Source organism: Anser brachyrhynchus (assembly GCF_964034855.1).
Source record: "Anser brachyrhynchus genome assembly, chromosome: 5".
Taxonomy (NCBI): domain Eukaryota; kingdom Metazoa; phylum Chordata; class Aves; order Anseriformes; family Anatidae; genus Anser; species Anser brachyrhynchus.
In genome coordinates, this window is record NC_137699.1 from 54,793,824 (window position 1) to 54,809,231 (window position 15,408).

Genomic DNA, 15,408 nt, shown 5'->3' on the forward strand with positions numbered 1-15,408 from the left:
TAAGAAGCATTTCAAACCTTAAACGAAATTACTTCCTGCTGCCTGGTAATCAAATGGGAAGCAAATGCATTAAGCAGTGTTTGTCTCCCCTGACAGATCCAGAGAGATGCTGCAACAATAATGCAGCCGTATTTCACCTCCAATGGCCTCGTAACTAAAGCACTAGAACACGCTTTCAAGTTGGAGCATATTATGGATCTCACCCGTCTGCGCTGTCTTGGTTCTCTGTTCTCTATGCTGCATCAAGCTTGCCGCAACGTAGCCCAGTACAATGCCAATCATCCAGACTTCCCAATGCAGATAGATCAACTAGAGCGTTATATCCAGGTAAATATAATACGCTGCTGGGTAATTCCTGTATTTGATATGTCAGAATAGCAGCTAGATTTCATTTATAGGTCATTAAGTTTTGTTCCACTACTGTACAAGCAAGCAATAGCTGCTTTTCTTGCTTCCTGCAGAGGTACCTGGTCTATGCAATTCTCTGGTCTCTCTCTGGAGACAGTCGTCTGAAAATGAGAGCAGAGCTGGGAGAATACATTAGGAGAATCACCACTGTGCCACTGCCAACTGCGCCCAACATACCTATAATTGACTATGAGGTAAAACCTTTCCTAAGCCAGAAGCGTTGCTGCTTTGTGATCTTAAAAGCCTGCTGTAGAATTTGGAGCCGAAACTTAAGTTTTATAGTTGCTGGCTTGTCAGTGAGCAATGCTCTAAGTTGCCTGTTCTAATAATCACATCAAATTTGATGCTACTAACTTCCTATGATTTTTAATAGTTTATATATATATATATATATATAAACTATATGTATATTAAACAGATTAAACTACGTTCCTGTTCTAAATTCTGATCATGTTTTTGTGTTCTTAGGTGTCCATTACGGGTGAGTGGGTGCCATGGCAAACCAAGGTTCCTCAGATTGAAGTTGAGACACACAAAGTTGCAGCTCCTGATGTTGTAGTACCAACCCTAGACACAGTTCGCCATGAAGCATTGCTGTATACTTGGCTGGCAGAGCACAAACCTCTAGTACTCTGTGGCCCGCCAGGTTCTGGAAAGACCATGACGCTCTTCAGTGCTCTCAGAGCCCTGCCTGATATGGAGGTACACGAGAGAGTGCAAGCGCATTTGTATGTGCACATGTGTGTGTGAATTAAAGAGTAGTGACAAGTCACTAATCTTAAAGATTCAAGCAGTCTTGATTTAGCACCGAAGTGATTTGCTAGGAATTCAGTGGTGCTTCTACCTCAGTCATGTGAAAATATAGCAAAAAATAAAAATGATGTTGAGTAGCATTTAAATGTATTTCACAGGATCCTTAGCCCAAAAGCTAATTCCTTCTATCCAGCTTCAATAATAGAGGAGCATTCCTCCATTTAGTGTTTTAAAACCTGTAGTAGCGTCTAAGAATATCTCTCATCCGTCAGTGTGTTCAGGTGGCATAACAGTAATATGAAGCTGTGATGTTCTAAGTACAAGGTTGGGCAGGAGTTGTTGCTGCATTGTAAATGGAAAACCTGTTGTGGGATGCATACAGTGTACTACAGTCAGTGACCTGAGATGTAGATGATACGTGTACTTCCACTGTGGAAAGCTGAGCTGTAGCATGCCTATTTCCAGGGCTCCTAATAAGCTCTTTCAAGCTCTAATGTATTTTAACTTATTTATTTTCTCTTCACTATTCTCTTCTTAAGGTGGTTGGACTCAACTTTTCTAGCGCTACTACACCGGAACTGCTCTTGAAAACTTTTGATCACTATTGTGAGTACAGGCGCACACCTAATGGAGTGGTGCTGGCTCCTGTGCAGTTAGGAAAGTGGCTGGTGCTGTTCTGTGATGAAATCAACTTGCCAGACATGGATAAGTATGGCACGCAGAGAGTCATATCCTTCATTAGACAGGTTTGTTTTCCTCTGTAATTAACTATATCATAACAGTTATCTTCACAGAAACTTAATGTTACGCTGATCTTTTTTTTTTTAATTATTTTTTTCCAGATGGTGGAGCATGGAGGATTCTATCGGACATCAGATCAGACATGGGTGAAACTGGAGAGAATTCAGTTTGTTGGTGCATGTAACCCACCTACTGATCCTGGAAGAAAACCTCTCTCACACAGGTAATGTACCTAGTAAACAACTTTATAGCTACAGAATAGGGGGGTCAGAACTGAAGCGTTGACTATGGAATCCATTCTTAAACACTTAATACCAGATGTGCTTAAGTTGTGTTCTTTGCTGTTGAACTAAATACTAGTCAGTTCTTATCCTGACTGGCAGTCAGTGGCCTCATTGTATTTCTTGAATAACCTGTCTAACATGCAGTGGGTACGTCAGAACGCTTTTTGGTCCAAGGCACTAAGGATCAACTAACAAACTGCAGTTAACGTTGAGAATTAGTAATAAAAATGTGATTTAATTTTGATTAAAAAAAATATAAAGAAATAGTATAGAGTGTTACTTGACCATCTGGACTATCAAATATGCTAATCTTTCAGATTTTTACGACATGTTCCTGTGGTTTATGTGGACTATCCTGGACCAGCTTCGCTTACTCAGATATATGGAACATTCAATCGTGCGATGCTAAGGCTGATCCCATCACTTCGCACATATGCAGAACCTCTCACTGCTGCTATGGTAGAATTCTACACAATGTCTCAGGTAATTTGTTGAATGAAACCCCAAATTCTAATCAGTCTTTCTTTTTGCTGAATCACTGAACGTTTATTGTTTGTCTTTCGTATGTATGACGCTAGCAAAGTAATATATGGCAACTCAAGGCCTGTAAAAATAGGGCAGAATTTTGAGATGAAGTAAGTAATATTTTTATATATAGCTAATATATATTTGCATTTTTAGGAGAGATTCACTCAAGACACACAGCCACACTACATCTATTCACCTCGTGAAATGACTCGATGGGTGAGAGGTATATTTGAAGCATTAAGACCACTAGAAACCTTACCAGTTGAAGGCCTTATCAGGATTTGGGCCCATGAAGCTTTACGTCTCTTCCAAGACAGGTAAGAAACATGAGATGGAGAGCTAAGGGGATGGAACATGAGGGACAGGACACACACACCAAAAAAAAAAAAGCACAGAAAGAATTTTCCCCCACTCCTCTCCAGCTTTCATTTGATGACCAAAGTGAAGTGCGCTTCATGTTATGTAGCTGGAATACAAATGTGACTATTTTTCTTTGCTTTAACTTAACACTCTTGTGAATAGTAACTGTGAAGTAGAAACATACTTTGTTGGTAGCATGCCACATTAGGTGAGTGTATCCTTCCACTACAGAGTATTTGTAGTCACGGATGTTTTTCTTTTTCCAGACTTGTAGAAGATGAGGAGAGACGCTGGACTGATGAGAACATTGACATGGTTGCTCTGAAACACTTCCCCAATATTGACAAGGAAAAAGCTATGAGCAGACCTATCTTATACAGCAACTGGCTGTCAAAGGTAATAAATAAATAATAAAATTAAATAGTTTGGGAGCAATTGGCTGATGCAGCTTTTATGACTACATTAGCATGATAATCAGTGTCTGTAATTTTATTATGCTGATCTCTGAGAAGTTCTTGCTATGGTTATCTGAAGTAACTTGCTACAAAGTTAATAGCTGTTATTCCAAGGATGCTATTATAAAATCTACCACAGCATATAAAAGCAGTTTGAAATAATGTTTCTCTCGAATAGGGTAACACTCCCAGAAAGTTGCTGGCAGTTACTGTGTATGGAATCTTTTGGATAAGGTGTGGCCTTCGAACAACTCTGATACTGTAATTGTATAAATTGGACTGTTTCTCACAATCTGAATTGATAAAGCTGGGCAATCTGTAGAAATCCGTCTGGATCAAGGCAAAGGTCCTTCTAGTCTGCTCCCCTTCTTAGGCATTTGCTGTTGGTCAGAGAAAGGCTGTTTGAATGGGGGAGTGAGGGGAAGTAAGTTTTGCCTGCTACTTCCCAGTCTCTTTGGTGACTGGCAGCTCAGGCTCAACTTAGCATAGATTCAGTGTTCCAACCCCATGCTGCTATCTGTGGCACTCTAAGCTGTGGACTTGCTCCTGTGCAAGTTAAATGTGTACAGCATTTTTAAGCTTTTGTTATGAGATTGCTATATTAGATACTCTAATACTTCTGCTTTCATCTAGTCAAAAATTGATTTCTAAGCAAAATACCCTTAATCTTAATGTCCATACTGTATTGACTGATTCTTCTAGGATTATATTCCAGTGGATCAAGAAGAATTACGAGACTATGTGAAAGCTAGGCTTAAAGTCTTCTATGAAGAAGAGCTCGATGTACCGCTTGTTCTGTTCAATGAAGTCTTGGATCATGTGTTAAGAATTGACCGGTAAGTTGAGACTGGTTGCTGTTCATGTACATCTTATTTAGAGACTTTTTCTAAAACAGAGTAGCCTGTGTAGAGACTAGGAAAGGAACTTGATCCCATTCTTTTCCATAGATGACCTATTTCTGGCCTTCAGAGAGCAGGATCCTAGCTGGAGAGATGTGTGTTGTCAGTTGTAGTGCTAGCTTGAAGTATAGGTACTTAAGGAAAAATTCAGTGAGCTGATAACACTTGACCAAACATACTCATTTATGTTCTTTTTTCAGAATCTTCCGTCAACCACAGGGCCACTTGTTGCTCATTGGAGTCAGTGGCGCAGGGAAAACAACCCTCTCAAGATTTGTTGCCTGGATGAATGGTTTGAGCGTCTACCAAATTAAGGTTGGCATGCTAGTTTTACCTAACAAAGACTGTCTGTCAAAACTCATGCTTCTTAAATATCTACCCCTAAAAAATCCCACTAAAAGAAAAGATTAATAACAAATGTTAAATCTTTCCAGGTTCACAGAAAATACACAGGTGAAGATTTTGATGAAGACCTAAGGACAGTACTGAGACGTTCTGGCTGTAAAAATGAAAAAATAGCTTTCATAATGGATGAGTCAAATGTATTGGATTCTGGATTCCTGGAGAGAATGAACACTCTCCTAGCCAACGGAGAGGTAAGAAGATTTTAAGTAACTACTTTAAGTGCCTTTTTACAACTATAAGATACTACAAAACTATCTTCTGAATTAGGTTCCTGGTCTGTTTGAAGGAGATGAATATGCCACCCTCATGACTCAGTGTAAAGAAGGAGCACAGAAAGAAGGTCTAATGTTAGATTCACATGAAGAACTCTACAAATGGTTCACCAGCCAGGTTATTCGCAATCTCCATGTCGTGTTCACTATGAATCCGTCATCTGAGGGCCTGAAGGATAGGGCAGCTACCTCTCCTGCGCTCTTCAACAGGTAATTGCTGTATATCCCACTGTACATTATAAATACTGTTAAAACGGTATTTTGGGGAAGCCTTCACAAATGCTTTGTATTTCAGGTGCGTCTTGAACTGGTTTGGAGACTGGTCAACTGAGGCACTGTACCAAGTTGGCAAAGAGTTCACAAGCAAAATGGATCTTGAGAAACCAAATTATATCGTGCCTGATTACATGCCTGTTGTGTATGATAAGCTACCACAACCACCATCACACAGGGAGGCTATTGTTAATAGCTGTGTGTTTGTTCATCAGACTCTTCATCAGGTGTGTTTGCTTAACGTTGCTGAGCTTGTGCTGATCTCTAGGCCACAGCATTGTGCACCAGTTCCCTAAAAAGTATGGTCTTTGACATTTGAATAGCTTTAAAACCAATGCATAATCAACAACTTCTTCCCTAAAGGCTAATGCTCGTCTGGCAAAACGAGGAGGCAGAACCATGGCAATCACACCACGCCACTATTTAGATTTCATCAACCATTATGCCAACTTGTTCAATGAGAAGCGAAGTGAATTAGAGGAACAGCAAATGCATTTGAATGTTGGCCTTAGAAAAATCAAGGAAACAGTTGACCAGGTATGTATCTTTAAAACTTTGCCTTTTATAAGGCTTGGGGTGATTAAATAGATCTCCATGCTTAGGCTGAATTTTCCGATCTTACCATCTGTCTTAGGTGGAAGAATTGCGGCGTGACCTAAGAATAAAGAGTCAGGAACTGGAAGTGAAGAATGCAGCAGCCAATGACAAGTTGAAAAAGATGGTGAAAGATCAGCAGGAAGCAGAGAAGAAAAAGGTAAAAATCTTTGTTAAATCTCTGTAAGTAGTAAATATTCTTGTTTCTAAAACATTAGAGCCTATAGAGCAAATTCTTGAGGAAGTTCAACTTGTAAAAGCAGTGTTTTCTGTGTGAAACTTCTACCTAGGTCATGAGTCAGGAGATTCAGGAACAGCTGCACAAGCAGCAGGAGGTCATTGCAGACAAGCAGATGAGTGTGAAAGAAGACCTTGACAAGGTGGAGCCTGCTGTCATTGAAGCTCAGAATGGTATGTGAGCGTACGAAAAGATCACACTATGGGACTGGAACCAGGACTGAACTCTATGGGAATGTGTTTTGGTGTGGTCTGAGTTGGTGCTGTCTGATAACAGTGTTGGCTCTTAACATGGAGCTGAACAGTGTTGCAGAAATTCCTAGTATTTGAGCTCTGATTTTGTATTGTTAGTAGGAGATCTGATACTTGATACTCATTATGACTTGTGGCTTCATTTCTGGCAGACCAGATCGAGTTATTCAGTCTATGTATTTGTAATGAAAGCTCGTAATCAGAAAGACTGATGATGCAAAGACAGTTTACACTCAAGCTCTCCGTTTGTAAAACTGGGTAGAAGAAACATTCTTTATAATAAGGCTTTAAACAAATAATTTTAAGGCAGCAAAATAAGTTGCCTGTGGCCAATTGGCAGGTTAACTTTTGTAAAAGTTCTTATTGTGATACAATAGTTTTGAGTGTTATCCACTACTATCTACTTCTGTATAAAACTCAGATTCCTTTCAGAAGCTTGAAGCAGTTTTACAGATCCAAGACACTTTAACAGACTTCACTAACCATTTGTTTTCCTCCCAATCAACTTTCATCACCTTTCTGGCATTGGTTAGCTGTGAAATCGATAAAGAAACAGCACCTGGTAGAGGTCCGTTCTATGGCTAATCCACCTGCAGCCGTAAAGCTGGCACTGGAGTCCATCTGCCTGCTGCTCGGTGAAAGTACAACCGACTGGAAACAAATACGTTCCATCATCATGAGAGAGAATTTCATTCCAACCATTGTTAACTTCTCTGCTGAGGAAATCAGGTAAAGAGCAAATGTGCGTTATGTGGATTAACTATTCACAAAGGCATGGAAGGTTGTAATTGGACTTTTTCTCTGCCTAATTGTTTTAGTAGCACTTGACTTCTTTTGAGACTGATTTACTCCTGCATGTAATGAACGTGTAAGTGATATGGGAAACAGATCACTGCGGCAAAGGTGTATCATGCACACTGGGACAAAACAACTGCTGTTGAATAACTTCAAGGCAGAATTCCAAATCAGTATGCTGCTGTCCAAAGCCACGTTATTAGTTGAAACTAGTCTTCCAGGAGTAACAGACCAGGTTGTTCAGGCTGACCTAGGTGTCCTAACATCTGAGCAGGAGGTCAGACTAGAGACCTACTGAATTCCCTTCCAGCCCTAAATTATTCTGTGATCCTGTGAGCAGTTAAGCAGTTTGTGATCGACCAGTTATAAGAATATGTTAAATGTCCTTATATCACTGACAAGCTATAATTTCTGATACAATGTCTTGAACTAATTAAAACATCAGCAAAACTGCTAGGAAATGTTCTTGTCAATTGTGAAACGTAAACCACATTCTGAACACCTACGTGCCGACATTCAGTGGACTCATGCTGTCTCGAAAAACTTTTCTCTTGCAGTGATGCCATCCGGGAGAAGATGAAGAAAAACTACCTGTCGAATCCAAGTTACAACTATGAAATTGTAAACAGAGCATCGTTGGCCTGTGGGCCTATGGTGAAATGGGCAATTGCACAGGTAAAGTCAGTACTGTGAGAAAGCAAATGGAAGGTGAAGAGTGAGCCTGAAGGCATGTGACAAGGGTCTAAAGGCTCTGAATTTGCCTCTATTCAACTAAACTTTGCAAGCTATTTTGCTTCAAAGACATTGGTAGAAGGTTCATATGGATGCTTATGGGTTGTGTAGTACTGTGCCAGAGAACTAATTGGCAGTTGTGGTATACTTTTTGTGCCAAGAAACGTTTGATTTACAGCAAACAGTAGGTGATCCTTTCTCTGTAGTGTAATGGTACAGGACAGTTACTTTGAGTTTTCAGCAAGACAAATGCTGGAAAAAATGCACTGCAGTCCTCTTAATGAAACTTCTGCTGTCTCCATCTAACTTCACAGTAGGGTATGCTCACAGGCAGTTCTGTTAAGGTCTTTTAGTCAGACTTTTCAGTACTTGAATGGTTTCCTAAAGGAAATAGGCTTTGGGGAAGGTGCACCCAGGTTGAGATACCTCAGTGTGGTTTTACTCACCTGTTCAACACAGCAGTATGCTTGGCTTGCTAAATCTGCATCTTCTATGAATGGTAGTGATCTGTAGAAATTCAGTTTAGATTCAGTCTTGCCAATAGCTCCTATCTTAATTGTTCTGTGGCTTGGCTATACTAGGAGAGGCAGGTGACCTCAGTACTGGCATGAACATCCACTTAAGTATTTCAGCAAAACAGTGTAGCACACTTACTAATGTGGTCTCAACCTTTTGTGTGTCTACAGAGCAATTGCAAAATTGCATTTGTTCTGGGACTTGGTTTAAACTAAAGTCTTAGAAATTGATATACAGTCCTTAGTTTCTGTTAAGCAGCCCGTAATTCTTCTACAGATTGCAGTTAAACTTAAGCGTGAAAAGATGGAATCGCTAGTGTTTTCCTGCACGCTGGGGTTCTTGTTAACACATTTCAATTTAGAAAGTATAAAGGACTTATTCACTGTTTGCAGCTTAACTATGCTGATATGCTGAAAAGAGTAGAACCTCTACGCAATGAACTGCAGAAGCTGGAAGATGATGCCAAAGATAACCAACAGAAAGCAAATGAAGTGGAGCAGATGATTCGTGATCTTGAGGCCAGCATTGCGCGTTACAAAGAAGAATACGCAGTACTGATTTCAGAGGCTCAAGCTATTAAGGCAGACTTGGCTGCTGTAGAAGCAAAAGTAAGACCTTTTATATAACACTAATTTTCTATTCTTTCACCTTTGACAGTTCGAAATTGAACCATTCTTCAGAATTCCTTCTGATGAGCAAACTGGGCTGCTTCTTTACAGTACATCTGAGATATCTCTTTCATCCCTAGATCTCATGAGCTTCTTAAACTATTGAAACTTGTCTAGAGTTAGAAATGTCAGCTCATGTTGCCAGTTAATTAACAAGACAGTTCACATCAGGCTTAAAATAAATGGGAAGCCTTTGGAAATAGTGCTTGTAGTGTAATGTTGTAATGGGACTTTACTTTTATTTTTTTGAAGAATTTCTGCATGTATTTGGTCTAATCCACTAGCATGTCACTACTGTGCCAGTACTTAACCTTTTAAACTCTTCAAGATAGCAGTTGAATACCAACATAATAAATTAAAACTGGAGTGTAGAAGCACAAATTTTATTTCAATTCTAAGCTTTTAATTTTAAAATGGACTTTGATTCAGTATAAGTACTGTCCCTGGAGACATTTAATACTATAAAAATACATCATCTAAAGAGGCTGCTTCGCTTATTTCTAGGTCAACCGTAGTACAGCTCTTCTGAAGAGTCTTTCTGCTGAACGTGAAAGATGGGAGAAGACAAGTGAAACTTTCAAGAACCAGATGTCCACTATTGCGGGAGACTGCTTACTTTCAGGAGCTTTTATTGCCTATGCTGGTTACTTTGATCAGCAGATGCGTCAGAACTTGTTCACTACGTGGTCTCACCATTTGCAACAAGCAAATATCCAGGTAAAGATGGTGTTGTGATAACTTAACCATAAATCAATTTGCTCTACCACCTAAAGAAGTTTTAAGATTGCTAAGTACAGAATGGAACTATTGGGGAAGAATAACCTTGCAGAGATGCATTTACTCAAAATGTGCTCACGAGCTTATAGGAGAATCTCTAGTCAGATACTAATGGTATGTTCTTCTTGCAGTTCCGCACAGACATTGCAAGGACAGAGTACCTTTCCAACGCGGATGAGCGACTTCGCTGGCAAGCAAGTTCTCTCCCTGCAGATGACCTCTGCACTGAGAACGCCATTATGCTCAAGCGGTTCAACAGGTATTTCATTCTGAGAGAGACAGAATTCTAAAACAACGTGCTCACAGCGGGCAGGCTCTTGCGCTTATCAAAGAATTCACACCAACTCTTTCAAAGCACTGTTTGACTGTTGTGAGAGCTTTTCGTGTTTATAAAAGCTACTCAACCATGTGTAAATACAAAAGTGCTCACTCATCTTTGCTTGCCTCTTTTGTTGCGCTTAGATGATGACATAGGTTGGCTTGAACTGAAGTCTGAAATAAGTCCTTGAATTTGTTCAACTTATTTCTTCAGTATGCAGACTTTTAGAGTTGTGACTGACAGTGCAATCTAAATTCATAAAAATGCTTAGTTGTTTGCAGTCAAAACCCAAATAACGAAAGTGTTTGATTGTTAACTTAGGTATCCATTGATCATCGATCCCTCTGGGCAAGCTACAGAGTTTATCATGAATGAATACAAAGACCGTAAGATAACTCGTACTAGTTTCTTGGATGACGCTTTCAGGAAGAACTTGGAAAGTGCACTGAGATTTGGTAACCCGCTTCTGGTCCAGGTTAGTCCCACGATCATGTAGAAACTACTTGTAATTCTTGAATTCTGCCCAGTGTACTAGAAAAATTTGCAGTTTTTCTGTTAGGAAGATGCAAATAACTTCATTTTCAAACCATTACTTAATTAATACTGAGTAGCATGTGAAGAGTTAGTTCTGAGAAAAATATAACTAGTGAGATAAGCAGTCAGAAGACACTACCCTTTTCTACTATTTTAAGATCAAATGCTTTTATTTTCAAATGATCTTTCTGTACTTCCACTCATTTTAGACTTGCAGCCTGCCTATTCCTTCGTCCCCATGTGCTCTCTCTACTCATAGTTAATAGTGGCTAATATGCCTAGCTATCCAGAAGTAATTCTACTCTGAGTAGCAGGAAGAACTTTCAGTAATACAAAGAACTAGGCAACTAGGAATAGTTGGCTTCCACTTCGGAGATTTTTTGTTTCTTAGCATAGAAGTGGGAAAATAAAGGGTTAGCTCACAGATGAGATCAGCAACTGTTGCTTGTGCCGCTTAGAACAGGGCCTATTATGCATTAATACTAACACAACAGGACCGTTAACAGTGCTCCCCTACTGAGGCCTTTTATGGTAATGGCCTAAACTCTGGGCTTGTGTAGCTCAGCTACAAATCTAAAGCTTCTGAATGTGATCTGTATTCCAAACTGAATGCACATTAGTTGATACCAGAGCATTAGCCTCAAATGGATCAGGACTTTTAGCTAGAGACACTTGCAGGTAACAAATTCTCTCTATCGCGTCTCTGTTTTTAGGATGTGGAGAGCTATGATCCAGTTCTGAATCCTGTTCTGAATCGTGAAGTCCGGAGAACTGGAGGCAGAGTTCTGATTACTCTGGGAGACCAAGATATTGATTTGTCACCATCCTTCGTTATCTTCCTCTCTACCAGAGATCCAACAGTAAGCAAAACTCAAAGCTCTCCTCTTTGTAGAAATGGTATGTCAGTGAGCTGAGAGTTTTTTGTGTTTCCTGTGATAGGTTGAATTCCCACCAGACCTCTGCTCTCGTGTTACGTTTGTGAACTTTACAGTAACTCGCAGCAGCTTACAGAGCCAGTGTCTGAATGAAGTCTTGAAAGCTGAAAGACCAGATGTTGATGAAAAACGCTCTGATCTCCTCAAGCTTCAGGGTATGCTTACCAAAACTGAAGTAACTTCTTCCTGTTCTAAGAGGATACAGTGGTTTAACTCTAGCTGTAGAAATACACAGTGAAATACTTTTATAGCTGATACCCTTGCATTGTTAGCATTGCCAATGGCAAAATATACACAATTCATATAATCCTGGAAAAATAGCACACCTATACATTATGTAACCAGATTTTTTCATCTAATTAAGGTGAATTTCAGCTGCGCTTGCGTCAGTTAGAAAAATCCCTACTCCAGGCACTTAATGAAGTGAAGGGACGTATCCTGGATGATGATACCATCATTACTACTCTTGAGAACCTGAAGAAGGAAGCAGCAGAGGTTACTAGAAAAGTAGAGGAGACGGATATCGTCATGCAAGAAGTGGAGACTGTTTCTCAGCAGTACTTGCCTCTTTCTACAGCATGCAGCAGTATCTACTTTACTATGGAGTCACTGAAACAGGTAGGATGAGTTCTCCTTCCTGCCAGAAGCCTCATTTATTTACTGTTCAAAGCTAAGTAGGTACTTCCTAATTCCAGTCCCAGCTGCCATGTTGCAATTTCATAGGCATACACCATTGACTGTCAAAACCTGTAGAATTCTAGAGAGGAGAACAAACTCTTTTTGTTTTTCAGATACATTTCCTGTACCAGTACTCTCTCCAGTTTTTCTTGGACATCTATCACAATGTCTTGTATGAGAACCCAAATCTGAAAGGAATCACAGACCATACTCAGCGTCTCTCAATCATCACAAAGGATCTCTTTCAGGTTCAGTATTTTATTCAGCAGATGTACTTAAATAATTTTTGAGGGCCCAGAATTCAAGGCTCCTTATGATACTAATTTTACTATTTTCTTGGTAGGTGGCTTTCAACAGAGTGGCACGTGGCATGCTGCATCAAGATCATATAACATTTGCTATGTTGCTGGCCCGCATTAAACTGAAAGGAACTATTGGGTAAACGTTTGTTTTCTTACCTCACTTCAGTTGAAAAAGTGTATTGAAAAGGCAACACAGAGCTAAAGCCTTCTTTTCCCTTACTAGGGAGCCTACATATGATGCAGAATTCCAGCACTTCTTGAGAGGAAAGGAGATTGTACTAAACACTGCATCTCTCCCAAAAATCAATGGTTTGACTGTAGAGCAAACAGAAGCAATGATGAGGTTGAGCTGCCTTCCTGCATTTAAGGACCTTGTTTCAAAAGTTCAAGCTGATGAGGTAAGTGTTGGCTAGATTTTCTTCTGCATCAAGCTACCTGGTTAGGCTTTAGAGATTCCGCTTTAAGAATTTCATGCAACAAGTAAGGTCTCCCGGAATGAGAAAGGAAGCCTTACAGATTAACTAATTGTAGTCACTGGGAAAATGTAAATGTTCTTACTTCATTTGTAATCAAGCTATGAAATTTGCTTTGTAAATACCAGCACTGATCATCACTCAGCCTTGGAAGCAGCTTATTCATCTCACTGTTAATCCAATTTTGCAGTCAGCTTTTTTGCAGACAGAAAGTGTGATGTCTTATCACATCACAGTGATACAGTAGAAAATTATGCATTAGAGGGGAGCAGCTCTAGCCATACATACATTGATATGGTGGGCTCTTGAAGAATTTAATGAAGAGTTAGAAACTTGATAAATGTGATTGTCCAAGTGCAATTTTGCTCAGGGAAACATTCAAACCATTTATTATCAACAAGCCTTGGAAAAGACCAAACTGTATGGAGTGTCAGACAAGATGTGGTGCTACATTTAATGTTTGACTTTAATTAATACGACAACTGGTCTATTACAGCAGTGCTTCTGTTTAGCACTGTTAGCCATCACTAGCTTTGCAAGACTTATTTGTAAATGGAAGCTCAAATGCAGCATCTAGTATTCAGTTGAATTTTTTATACTAAAGATGGATGGTAGGACATGAGTATTAAATGGGAAAAGTCTTAAGAAGTTGTTGTACATTTCATTGATTAAACATAGCTACTTAGTGTTTTTAAAAAAAAAATCTAGAAGGGGTTTTGCAAATGGAAGGCTGTTAGAGCTTGGGCTATTTTAAATACAACCTTACGCTAGCAATCTTTTGTTTCTTACTGAAGGCTGGTATATAGCTGAACATTTCTTCAGTGCATTAAATTCTAGATTTTAAGGCTGAAATTTAAGATCTCTGTTGCATCATGAACAGGACCTGGACCATACAGCACAGTTTTGGTGCCATGAAACTCCATTTCAAGTATTTTGCATTTTCTTTCAATACAGCAATTCTGTATCTGGCTGGATAGCAGTTCACCAGAGCAAACTGTACCATACCTTTGGACTGAAGAAAAACCTGCAAGTAAGTTAAGTTGCACTATTGTCCACACCAATCCTACTTTACTGACTTCAGTCTAGGGAGAACTGACTAGATTTTAAAGCAATTTTAAAATAGAACGGGAATTTGGACCTAAATGACTGGGAAAATCATGAACGTGGGATTGCAGAAGAACTTCAGTCTGTTTTTATTTTTAAAAACAACAGCAACAGGTTACGGAATGAGTGAGATGATGAGAAGAGATTTGTTGTCTCTGGAAGTTTAAAAGCATATCATGGCACTTCTAGACTGTAGGTTTTGTAAACAAGTAGCATTTTAGTACAGTCACGAAGCATCCTATTAAGACAGGCTTTTAGAAGGCTCACAAAATGAGACATTGAGCAGGTAATTAAAATGTCATGGAAAGCAAACCCACTGAAACTGGTGCATTTCTTTGGACTGTCCAGGTGAACACAGTATAAAGCACTCCATTATTAATATGTTGCAAAAGATCTTTCATTTAGTCTTAAGAACGAGACAGGAAAAATCGAATGGAGAATTGAAAAGAGGTAAGAGGTAGGTGTTGGGGGTTGGTTTCTTACCTGTCCAATTCTGTTTCCCCTTTTCAGCTCCTATTGGACAGGCCATACATCGCTTGCTTCTGATCCAGGCCTTCCGTCCAGATCGTCTACTGGCAATGGCGCATACCTTCGTTTCAACGAATCTTGGAGAGTCATTCATGTCCATTATGGAGCAGCCTTTAGATCTGACGCACATTGTAGATACAGAGGTAACCTGCCCGTTTCTGGAAGGCTAAATTTCCTGATGTAATGCTCAGTGCCACTTTGCATGAGGTCCATCGTGAGTAAACCTGTTCACAGGACGTTTTTCTTCTACTTACACTTCTGCCCGTGATATGAAGAACGGATTGTTTTCCTGTTTGTTAATAGGAAAAAATAAGAGTGATGGAATGTCTTTAGCTGATCAGAGGGAAGAAAGACTGAGCTTACTGCACTTATTGTGTATTCATGTACTGACTGCTTTGTATCTTTTGAAACTTACTGTACAATAGGTGAAACCTAATACCCCTGTGCTGATGTGCTCAGTGCCGGGTTATGATGCCAGTGGTCATGTTGAAGACCTTGCAGCTGAGCAGAACACACAGATTACTTCTATTGCTATTGGTAAGAACGTGCCACTTCTCATTATCTAAGCATAAATTAATTTGTTAGC

The 15,408-nt window shown here is 39.6% G+C and overlaps 1 protein-coding gene across 1 annotated transcript in view; it reads left to right on the top strand.

The window, feature by feature from the left end:
• Positions 1–15,408, top strand: part of DYNC1H1 (dynein cytoplasmic 1 heavy chain 1) — a 44,395-nt gene that overhangs the window by 22,396 nt on the left and 6,591 nt on the right. Inside the window, exons 36-66 of the mRNA XM_080593917.1 lie at positions 97–327; positions 462–602; positions 877–1,110; positions 1,701–1,907; positions 2,004–2,125; positions 2,504–2,669; positions 2,868–3,031; positions 3,341–3,470; positions 4,232–4,365; positions 4,629–4,743; positions 4,863–5,024; positions 5,101–5,315; positions 5,401–5,605; positions 5,742–5,915; positions 6,013–6,132; positions 6,263–6,383; positions 6,995–7,190; positions 7,814–7,931; positions 8,897–9,112; positions 9,677–9,889; positions 10,081–10,208; positions 10,590–10,743; positions 11,516–11,662; positions 11,742–11,892; positions 12,102–12,355; positions 12,529–12,663; positions 12,759–12,853; positions 12,941–13,115; positions 14,145–14,220; positions 14,805–14,965; positions 15,248–15,359. Of these exons, the coding sequence (XP_080450043.1) occupies positions 97–327; positions 462–602; positions 877–1,110; positions 1,701–1,907; positions 2,004–2,125; positions 2,504–2,669; positions 2,868–3,031; positions 3,341–3,470; positions 4,232–4,365; positions 4,629–4,743; positions 4,863–5,024; positions 5,101–5,315; positions 5,401–5,605; positions 5,742–5,915; positions 6,013–6,132; positions 6,263–6,383; positions 6,995–7,190; positions 7,814–7,931; positions 8,897–9,112; positions 9,677–9,889; positions 10,081–10,208; positions 10,590–10,743; positions 11,516–11,662; positions 11,742–11,892; positions 12,102–12,355; positions 12,529–12,663; positions 12,759–12,853; positions 12,941–13,115; positions 14,145–14,220; positions 14,805–14,965; positions 15,248–15,359 (4,972 nt within the window). The remainder of the gene's footprint in view (positions 1–96; positions 328–461; positions 603–876; positions 1,111–1,700; positions 1,908–2,003; positions 2,126–2,503; positions 2,670–2,867; positions 3,032–3,340; positions 3,471–4,231; positions 4,366–4,628; positions 4,744–4,862; positions 5,025–5,100; positions 5,316–5,400; positions 5,606–5,741; positions 5,916–6,012; positions 6,133–6,262; positions 6,384–6,994; positions 7,191–7,813; positions 7,932–8,896; positions 9,113–9,676; positions 9,890–10,080; positions 10,209–10,589; positions 10,744–11,515; positions 11,663–11,741; positions 11,893–12,101; positions 12,356–12,528; positions 12,664–12,758; positions 12,854–12,940; positions 13,116–14,144; positions 14,221–14,804; positions 14,966–15,247; positions 15,360–15,408) is intronic.